At 52.2% G+C, this 10363-nt stretch overlaps 2 protein-coding genes across 2 annotated transcripts; one reads left to right on the plus strand and one right to left on the minus strand.

The window, feature by feature from the left end:
* Positions 1–1201: 1201 nt before the first annotated feature.
* CTF1 (cardiotrophin 1) lies at positions 1202–6957 on the plus strand. Its single transcript, XM_072836566.1, has 3 exons — positions 1202–1302; positions 2508–2626; positions 4120–6957. Exons 1-3 carry the CDS (start codon positions 1278–1280, stop codon positions 4579–4581), a joined length of 606 nt encoding a protein of 201 aa, XP_072692667.1. The 5' UTR covers positions 1202–1277; the 3' UTR covers positions 4582–6957.
* Positions 6031–10077, minus strand: LOC140639194 (cardiotrophin-2-like). The gene is made up of 3 exons (XM_072837689.1): positions 10062–10077; positions 7960–8096; positions 6031–6489 (listed from the first exon to the last, which is right to left on the minus strand). Exons 1-3 carry the CDS (start codon positions 10075–10077, stop codon positions 6031–6033), a joined length of 612 nt encoding a protein of 203 aa, XP_072693790.1.
* Positions 10078–10363: the final 286 nt, after the last annotated feature.

The following is a 10363-nucleotide window of genomic DNA, read 5'->3' on the forward strand; positions in this document are numbered from 1 at the left end:
GGTGTGATTATGTCCAGAGGGATTAAGGTATAGGAGGGTGATTATGACCAAATTTCTAGAGCCTAACTGCTCCTGGGAAAATCCCAGCTCTTCATGTCCAGTGACCTTGGACAACTCATTTATCTTTATTCCCTCAACTGTAACATGAGAGTAAGTTAATATCTAATGCAATTCCTGGAGCCATGCCACGCACATAGTAAATGCCCAATAAATATTCACTGTTAATGACTGTGTGATTGTGGCCTCTACCAACAGTCTGGCTTCAGTTGCACCCACTTCCTCTAGTTAATATCTTCTTTTATTCTGGCAATTGTCTGCTCATGGTCACAGGCCTCCTTCCCAGTCCCTTCACTCATAAACCCCATTACCTGCTGTTGTTTATGGTTGCCTCCATAAGACTGTGGGCCCCTAAGGGGGCCAGAGACAACGTATGGATCATCTCTGGGTCCCAGAGCCCAGGACAAGTAGGTGCTTGGGAGCCATTTATGCGTTTAAGTGTGCACAGACCTTTCATCATTTATCTGCACCAGGACAGGGGTTGACATGTCAGTGTGACCCCCTGTACCTGTCTCTGAAGTTTGTTCCTGGGTGAGAATGAAGGTCTATATGCAGTAGATGTGGCTATGTCAGAGGGTTCTCTTACTGCGCCTGGTAAAGTGAAGTGAGCTGATGTATCTCTTTCCCTTTTAAGTGTGACAAGAGAGGGCGAGCAGAAAGTATCTAAGATAGGCCAGGAGGTATTTGTCTGGGCAGGTGTGGCCCAAGCCTGACGGCCCTCCGCGACCTAGCCTCTCTCGCACCCAGCTTCCCCCTTCCCCCTAGACAGGAGGGACGACCAGCACATTCCGGTCTTGCCAGCTCCACCCTCTCTTATCAAGCCCTCTCCTCCCACCCCCACCCCTACCCCCACCCCCTGCCTGCTTTCTCCAAAAAGAAGCTCGGTCACTAAGCCTTGCCTCAGGTCAGAGCCTGAGCCTCCTCCTCTCGCCGGTACAGGGCTGCCTCCCAGGCCCCAGCACACGCAACCTCAAGGTTTTGAGCCCACTACGCAGACAACCTGCCAACCCCCCGCCGGCCCCTTTCCTGACTGGGCAGCGCACGGAAGGAGCTGAGCTCAGAGCCAAGGAATCCTGCCTGGGGCGGGCGGTGGGGGGGGGGGGGGATTGTTTGGGGTCTGAGCCCTGATTGGCTGCGCCCGGGCCACGCCCCTACCCCTTTCCCCATCTCCCCCTTCGGAAGGGGGGCGTGGAGGCAACCGGGAGCAGCCTGGGGCCAGCATGAGCCGGAGGGAGGGAAGTCTGGGTAAGGGGCTTAAGGGCGAGATGCCGAGTGCCCGAGGGGAGCAGGGGTCAGAAGGGCTGGAAGCTTGGGGTCTGGGTCCCCGCCACCCCGGGTCCGGGAAGGGAGCGGCCCGAGCTGGGGAGAGCAGGGCCCTGGTGTCAGGTAACGAGCCGGTGAGCTATGGGACAGGACAAGCGCCAGAGTTTAGCAGAGGCCTGGGCTGTGACTTCAGGGACTTGGGCTCAGGGTTTAGATCACAGGTTCGAGTACACCCTGAGAGAGAGGACTGGGGTCGCAGCTGGGGCTGGACGCCTGAATCCTGAGTATTGAGAAAGAATCCAACTGGGGACCAGAGGAAGGATAGAGTTAGGGAAGGAAGTCTTTGGGCCACAGGAGCTAATGAGTGACAACAGGAGACGAAAGTCGAGGCTGTTAAGAATAGAGCAAGCGGTGGGAAACTCAGGCGCGGGGGCGGGGGGCGGGGGACGGGGGGGAAGGACGGGGGCGGGGCGGGAGTTGCTGGGCCGGGACTACAGTCCCCAGTATGCCTTGGGCACACGCGCTGGGCATCTCGGAAAATGTAGTCATCCTTCCGGGGCTCCACCCCCTAGTTTGCACTAAGAAAGGCTAGTCATTGATGCTGCAGGTGCCCAGCCCAGCGTCTTGCAGAGACGGTCCATCCGGGAGAAAATGGGACTTCAGTCTCCCAATCTGTAGGATGGGCTTAAAGGAGCATTCTGATTTGAAGTTCTGTGCTTCAGTGATGGTAAATTTCACCAACAATCAGTGAGGTATGGAGATATGTGAAACCTTACCTCAAAGGGCTCCCAGGCTGAAGCAGATGCACCCAGATAAAAGAGCAATAAAAAAAAAAACTACCTTGGGAGTGTGAACAAATGGCCTTAAGTAAAAGGAAAAAGTTAATTTAGGGGAGGGGTGAATCTGGAGGCCACACTGAGAAGGCAATATTTGAATTTGGCTTTAATAGGATTTCAACAGTGATTTGGAGTATACATATCAGGCAGGACAACTGTTTGGCAAATGTCCGGTTTGGTAAATGTTGGCCTCATTTACCATCACTTGAAATGGGACAGAGGCTGCCTGGCTTAAAAGTTGGAGAATTCAAAGCAGAACTTCTGGATTCAGGAAGGAAGAGCTAGCCTGGAAGAAATAGTCAAGGAGCAGGGGTTTGGGCTGCCCTCATTCATCCCCCTTTTCACCACCAGAAGATCCACAGGCTGACTCTTCCATCTCACCCCTTCCCCACTTGGAGGCCAAGATCCATCAGACACACAGCCTCGCCCGCCTCCTCACCAAATATGCTGAGCAGCTGCTCCAGGAATATGTGAGTGGGAATGGGAACGAGGGTGCCAGGGGCCTGAGGAATGGGGAAGTACAGATCACAGAGGTTCCTGACCACCCATTTCTCCAACCTCATTTCCCAGATGCAGAAATTGGGGCTCCTGGCCATACAGCAAACTGGAGGACCCTCTCTGTGCTCCAAATGCCCCTCTCTCTGTCTCAGCTTGGAGGTTCCCCCCACAGTGCCTTAAGGCAGAAGCTGAGAGAGTGAAGAGAATTCTGGTCTGGGAGTCAGGAAACCTAGGTTCCAGGCTCTCTATGATCTTGTCACCTCCCCTCCATGGGCCTTGGTCTCCCCAACTATAAAAGGAGACAGTTTAACAAGATGAGTTGTGAACTCTTCTACCTATGCTATGCAGAGAGACCAAGAAGGAGTTTCAATCTGGAGCAAAAGTTCCAGGCCAAGAGGGGACTTTTACAGAGGAGGAGGATCTGTCGTCAATAGCTTTGGTCGGGCATAGGGCCCTGCCCAAGAAAGGAGAGTATTTCCATCAGTTACTCTGGCGTAATGGAAGAAGGGTGTGGTTTTGAGTCAAATAGACTTGTAGACCTGCTAACTTGCTGTGATGTTGGGTACTAATGATAAAATGAAAAAATGATGATGTAACAATCATGAAAGTGGGATAATAGAACTAGCTTTATAGTTCTATGAACTTTGGTTCAGAATCCAGCACTGTCCTTTCCTAGATGGATGACCTAGGGCAAGTCAATTTACCTCTCAGCTTCAGTATCCTCATTTATAAAATCAGCGGCATCATAATCACCATACCCATTATTGGAAAGATTAAGAATAATGTGTTTAAAGCAGCAAGCATGCCTGAACCAGAGACAAGATGTTAGCAAAGAATAAATGGTATTGTTGTAGATTTTTACAAATTACCAATCTCCTTCATCTTTAATTTGTTCATTCATATATCAGTTATTCATTGAGCCCCTACTGTGTGCCAGGCAGGTGCAGAGGTGGTAGCGGATGGGAGGAGAGAGCGAAACAGGTCGAGTTTCTGCAGTATCTGTGTGATTCTCAGGAGATCCCTGATAGAAAGACTGGCTGGGGATCTGATCCCCCATTTTACAGATGACAAGACTGAGACTCAGAGAAGGGAAATGGTTTTGTATGAAACTGCACAGCTAGCAAATGGGGGAGACCGGATTTTCACCCTGATCTGTAAGATAGCATTAATAAAATCGCTAACGTTTGTTGCGCCCTTCCGGTGGGCCAGGATTTGCCTGAACCATTTCAACGTGCTCCTAACTATCCTAATGAAGTTCAGACTGTTACCTCCATTTTAGAGATGGGTGTAAAGCCCACTTATTTTGTGGTTGTTTTGTAGTACCTCAAACACAACAGCTGTGTTGGGAGGAAGGCGTCATTTGAAAGCGGGGAAACTGAGGCTCCAGAGAGATAGAGGAGCGGAGAGCGCAGGGGTTCCGTCGCTCCTCGCGGGGGCTCCCCCCTGACTGCCTGTGTCTCCGCAGGTGCAGCACCAGGGAGACCCCTTCGGGCTGCCCGGCTTCTCGCCCCCGCGGCTGCCGGTGGCCGGCCTCAGCGCCCCGGCTCCGGGCCACGCGGGCCTGCCCGCGGCCGAGCGGCTGCAGCTGGACGCGGGGGCGCTGAGCGCGCTGCCGCCGCTGCTCGACGTGGTGCGGCGCCACCAGGCTGAGCTGAATCCGCGCGCGCTGCGCCTGCTGCGGCGCCTGGAGGACGCGGCGCGCCAGGCCCGGGCTCTGGGCGCCGCGGTGGAGGCCGTGCTGGCCGCGCTGGGCGCCGAGACCCGGGGGCCCCGGCCCGAGCCCGCCGTCGCCGCCGCCGCCGCCGCCACCGACGCGGGTGTCTTCCCTGCCAAGGTGCTGGGGCTCCGCGTGTGCGGCCTCTACCGCGAGTGGGTGAGCCGAACCGAGGGCGACCTGGGCCAGCTGGTGCCCGGGGGCCCGGCCTGAGCGCGGGGCGCGGGGCTGAGCTCGCTGTCCGCTCGGCGGCCGTCTCCGTCTCTCTGTCTCTGTCTGTCTCTGTCTGTCTCTGTCTGTCTCTGTCGTCTCCCTTCGCTTTGTAAGCGCTCCGTGTCTCCTCCATCGGACCAACTTGCGTTTGTGACTTCTAAGTCCCTTGCTTTCTTGCTTTCCCCCTCCTCTTCCCCGTCGCTTGGGCCTGCCTCCCCCTCTCTTTGACTCCCCCTTTACCCGTCTCTGGGGGGGCCTCTTTGTCTCCCCTTTTATCCATCCTTCGGCTTCCCCGGGCCCCACGTGAGCAGGCGTACCTCTCAGCCTCATCTCCAGGAGGGAACCTCTCATCAGCTTTGTTTCCCTCAGTGCCTCGCTCTGGCCTTTGCAGGCTGGCAGGGGACTTGCCTGCCAGCCCTGGTTGGAGGGCTACTCCAGACAAATTTCAGCCACTTGCCCGCAGCGTCACTCCGCCTGTTGCACCCTGGCTCCCCGATCCATCCGGGCCCCTTGGGTGGGCCCTGCTTGCTTCCCCCTTGGATGCCCTTCCCCTCCTCTGCCCCATCCCTACCCCTCCCCTGCCTCCCCACCCAAGCCAGGTCTATGGAGAGGAAAACCAACACCTTAAAAGAGTTTTATTTCTGAGAATAAATTAATTTTTTGTAAATAAAATGTTTAAAAATAAAAAGAACACTAAAGTTACCAGTATATATAGTTGTTGATAATGGGGAGACATTTGAGGAGAATAGGATCCTTGGGGCACAGCTGATGCCCCCGCTATACCCGAAAGCCACAGTATAAATAGGAGATTCACAAATGCCCCCAGGACAAGGATATCAGTCACTCTAGAACAGGAAGTAGATGTGTCCTGAGCAGGAAACATCTACACCAGTCCTTGTTTTTTCAACTGGACTTCCATTGATCAGGAAGTGAAGTCCCTCAAGATGAAAATTGGAACAGTGGCGGTAGTCAGGGAGGTAGACTAGGGGAGGCAATGAACTCCAGCAAGAAGGGAGGCCTCTCTGCTTGGAAAGCCCATAGCTTCATACAGGAAGTGAGGTAGAGACAAGAAGGCAGCCCTTGGACCTCCCAAAAACTTACAGGAAGAGGAAGAAGACCAACTGTCCTCTCCCTGTGGAGTGGGAAGTGAAGCCTCTTCAAAAAGGCACTTTTTTTCCACCCAAGATGTGGAGAACCAGGACCACTGGATTGAGAATCCACAAAATGGTGTCTGTAGAGTCCCACCCAGATCTGGATGGGAGGCCATAGGACCTAGGCAGGAAAGGCCGGGGCAATAGAGACATGAGGCCTGGTTCCTAGGAAATGCTCCCAAATATACATGCCCTGTCTGCTAGACAAGACGTGTCTCCTTTCTAGCCAAGAAGCAAGCCAGAAAAAGAGTAATTGGGAAAGAAGTATTACAGCCTCTGACAGGAAGTCCTGCCTCCTCTATCCAGGGTATTTGGCTTTGAGCAGAGCCAAGTCCCTCACAGCTCTGTCCGTCCACTGGCCGTATTCCCGGGTCACTACATAGCCTCGACATTTCCTCTCAAAGGCTGAGGCCCCAAAGGGGACAACCCCAAGAGTGTCCTCTTCTGGGGGGATGGGCAGGCCCAGGGCAGTCATGATGGCAGCCATGTTGCCCAGCAGGCCTTGGGCCCTGAGTCTTGCTGCCCCAAGCTGAGCCAGCAGGATAGGACTGCCAGGGTTCAGGTCTCTCTGGTCATCCCCCACGAGCTGGAGGTGCTGGGTCAAGGCCAGGAAGGCCCCCTGGGCATGGCCCAGCCGCTCCTTGTCATCCAGGGCATGCCAGATCTTGAAAGAGACAGCGGCAGGAGGCAGGCTGCTGAGCTGAAGCTCAGGTGCTGAGAAGCCAGGGTCGCTGAAGGGGCTGCCCTGGTACTGGAGCTGTATGAGAGAGACAGACAGGAATGCAGACTAATTCCTGGGGCTCCCCCTGACTTCACATCTGTCTTCTATAAGACTGGCATCTTCCCAGGGGGTGTTGGTGGCCATCTCCTAGCACAGAGCCCGGCCTCTGTTAGGTTCCAGGTTCCTGTACAAGTTGTACAACTTTGAATCACAGCTTCCATAATTCCCATGCATCAGCATTATTGTGCCAGTGATAAGAAGTCATATATATAAGGCACTTAGCACAGCACCTGGCATACAATAGGGCATGATAAGCCACTGTTTATAATATATTAATATCATGATGCTATGATTATATTATTTATTATATACTATTTTCACTCTAGATAATTGACAATGTGGTTATAGTCTATATGGTTCCTTTCTATTTATAGCATTTAGTCATTTATGTTTATTAATTTTATTATAATCTTTAATAAATAATTCTTAATATTATTAAATTTAGTTGAGTGCCTTCTCCATTAAACTTCTTGCTTCCACAAACCTAAACCCATGGAATCTTGGTGCATCCTGATAAATCCCCAAATGAATAGACCACCTGGTCCCATGTCCCTATTTCACAGGTGTGCCCAAAAGGGTGCCCAAAGCTACCCAAGGAATGGTGGCATCTATGGGACTAGAAACTAGATTTAGTAACTTCACATGGTCCTGGAATATAGTACAGCAGAGGAATCACAAACCCCAGGGCTTCTAGGGGCCAAGCAGATTGTGTAACTTGGGGAAGAAAGCAGAACTAAGATGGGATGAGGAGGGGGGCCAGGAGGGTCCCTGGGCCTGTTGTAGACAGGCCGTCATGTTCATAATTTGAACAAGTATTTCATGGCCCAAACAGAAAACATCTGTGGGTCAGATTCAGCCTGGGCTGCTAGTTTGAACTTCTGGACAGTGTGGGGGGTGGGAGAGGATTGGCATCTAATGCCACAGACCTGGTTTAAAATCCTGGCACTGCCAGTGATGAGCTGTGTGACCTTGAGCAAATTATTCACCCTCTCTAAGACTCAGTTTGCTCAACTGGATTCTAATTCCATCTCTCAGAACTGTTTGAAGAGTCAGCAATATAACGGGGATGAGTGCCTAGTGCCAGCATGTGGCTCCAGTAAGCACCCGGCACAAGGTGGTTGGAGAAGTCATCATAACCCTGTAAAGTCTTTCTCTGCATGGGCTGTCTTTGAATCTTGTAACAGTCCTGAAAGATGAGCAAACGCAGGATCACAATTCCATTTTGCAGATGAGGAAGCTGAGACGGAGAGAGAGAAGGAATGACTAGCTAAAGGTCACCAGCCATCAGTGAAAGTGTTTGAGTGAGTCTCTAGTTGACAGAGCTCCTGTACTCTCAAACTCAGAGAAGAGCTTTCTCCTGGCTTTGCTCTGCTTCCCCTACCCGGGGCTGGGCCAGGAGGGCAGTGTCCCTCTCCCCTCAACCGCTGCTGGCGCCGTGTCACTCACGTAAGTCTGCAGCAGTGTTGATGTATTCTTCTGCATGTAGAGGGCCAGGCTGTAGGCTTGACTGATGGGCTCTGCTGGGGAGACGGGGGCCCCCGGCCTGGGAGGTGGCAGCAGCAGGGTCAGCAGGCAGAGCGGGGCTGGCAGAGGGAATCAAAGGTCATATCAAATCCCCGAGCCTGCCTGCTGATTCATTGATTCTTTGTCACAACTCCTCAAATGGGCACAGTCCTTGTGGCCTGTAATGATTTGGTGTATCCAAGTCGGGGCAGCATCACCCTGTAAGTAGATTATTTCCAGCCCAGACATTCCCCTGAACTCCAGACCCGATCTGTTCAGCTTCCTGCTTGACATTATTGGATATTAATAAGCATCTCAACTCAAAATATCCAATACTCAACTCTGGATTCCCCTTCCACACTCCTCCCACAGTCATCCCCATCTCACACAAGGGTGCTTCCATTCTTCCAGTTGCTCAAAACCTGGGGTCCTCTTTGGTGCCTCATTCTCTCTTGCTCTCCACATTCACCCCCACAGTAAATCCCATCGGCTCTGTCCTTAAAAGGTAGTCAGCACAGCTCTGTGTTTCTTGATCTGAGTGCTCATGACACGGATACGATCACTTTGTGAAAATTCATGGAACTGTACACTTTATAAGTTGTGTCCTTTTCTGTTTGTTCTTTTTAATAAAAAGTTGTAAAAGTTGAAAAGCTGTATCCAGAATCTACCCACTTCCCCCCTCCTTCCATTGCCATCACCTGAGTCCCAGCCACCAGCCCTCTCACCTGGACTGTTACAGGCAGTAGCCTCCCTGCACCCCGTCTCTGCTTCCACCTTTGCGGCCCAGCCCACAACAATTAGATTCCTCCTGTGCCCTAACACTCCCTCTGCTCCCACCTCACACAGAGGAAGTGTGGAAGCCAAAGCCCTCTGGTGGCCTACAAAGGCCTGGCCCCACTGGACTGGCCTCCCATCCCATTCCGCCTCAGGCCCTGCCAGGACCAACCCCAGACCTTCCCAAGGCTGGCCCCTTCTTGTACTTCAGGCCTCCACTCAGATAAGCTGTCCTGACCATATATCAAAAACCCCTTCCCCCTCCCTGATTTATAGTCTTCAGAGACTTTTGCTATTTTGTTTATTTATTTATTTGTCTGCTTGTTTGTTACTGTCTCTCCCCCTAGAATGTTGGCTCCAGGAAAGAGGAGACCTCCCCTGATTCATTTGTTGCTGGTTCCCCAGCACCTAGCACAGAACTTAATAAATATTTGTTGCATGACTGAGTGCTGCCGTAAACAGCCATATCACAGATTCTTTGGGCACTTTTGAAAGTGGGGATATGCCCATTTTAAATTTGAGTAAAGGCTGCGAATTGTCCCCTTACAGGTCAGGGCCAATTATATTCCCAGCATAAGGCTGGGGGATGGTTACCTAAGGTCACCAGCAGGAAGCAATGGAGATGAGAGGCAAATCTGATGGCCTCCATTGTTCCCCTTTCTACGTTTCTGAGTTCCCTAAGTTCAGAACTTAAGAGAAGGCTGACAGTGAAGGCCCATTCATTCATTCCAAAAATTGGCTCGGTCCACTCACCTTCTATCACACTGACACTATAATTCACTTACTTTTAAAAAAGATTTTATTTATTTGGCAGGGGAGAGAAAGAGAAAGGACACAAGCCGTGGGGAGGGGCAGAGGGACAGGGAGAAGCAGACTCCCCACTGAGCCCCGACGGGGGACTTGATCCAAGGACCCTGGGATCATGACCTGAGCTGAAGGCAGACGCTTAACCGACTGAGTTGCCCAGGTGCCCTGTAATTTGCTTACTTATGACGATGATGTGTATTGTCTGTCTGCAGAATGAAATCCCCATGAGGCCGTAGATTTTTGTCTGTTTGTTCACTGCTGTATCAAATGTGCATAATAGGTGGTCAGTAATTCTTCTTGAATGAATGAATGAATGAGTGAGGAATGAAGCCTTCTGTGTGTAAGGATTTGGAGGTTCCTAGCATTCAAAGATGGCCAGGCACAGGATTTCGAAGGACCAGAGAACCTAGTGAGTAGCCCCCCTCCTGGTCTCTAGGCTCTGGCACTCCATCCCCCGCACTCACCTAGCTGATAGCTCATGCTCTCTCCTTGGCTCCTTCTTCTCTCCAGGCTCAGGATCCTTCTGGGGCACCTCTCCTCCCACCCCTCAGGTGGCTTTATACCTGAGCTGAGTGCTGAGGCCGCCCAAGGAGGGAAGGAGTCACACCCTAGGGTGTGTGTGTGTGTGTGTGTGTGTGTGTGTGAGGGGGGGGGGCACAGGTGCAGAAGTTCCAGAAACAAGGGACAGGCAAGGAAGGGGACACTGAGGTGACACCCTAGTCCCCAACAGTCCCCAAAGTCGACCTTAAACCCTGGTTGCTAGGAG

This window comes from Canis lupus, chromosome 8 (genome assembly GCF_048164855.1).
Source record: "Canis lupus baileyi chromosome 8, mCanLup2.hap1, whole genome shotgun sequence".
Lineage (NCBI taxonomy): Eukaryota > Metazoa > Chordata > Mammalia > Carnivora > Canidae > Canis > Canis lupus.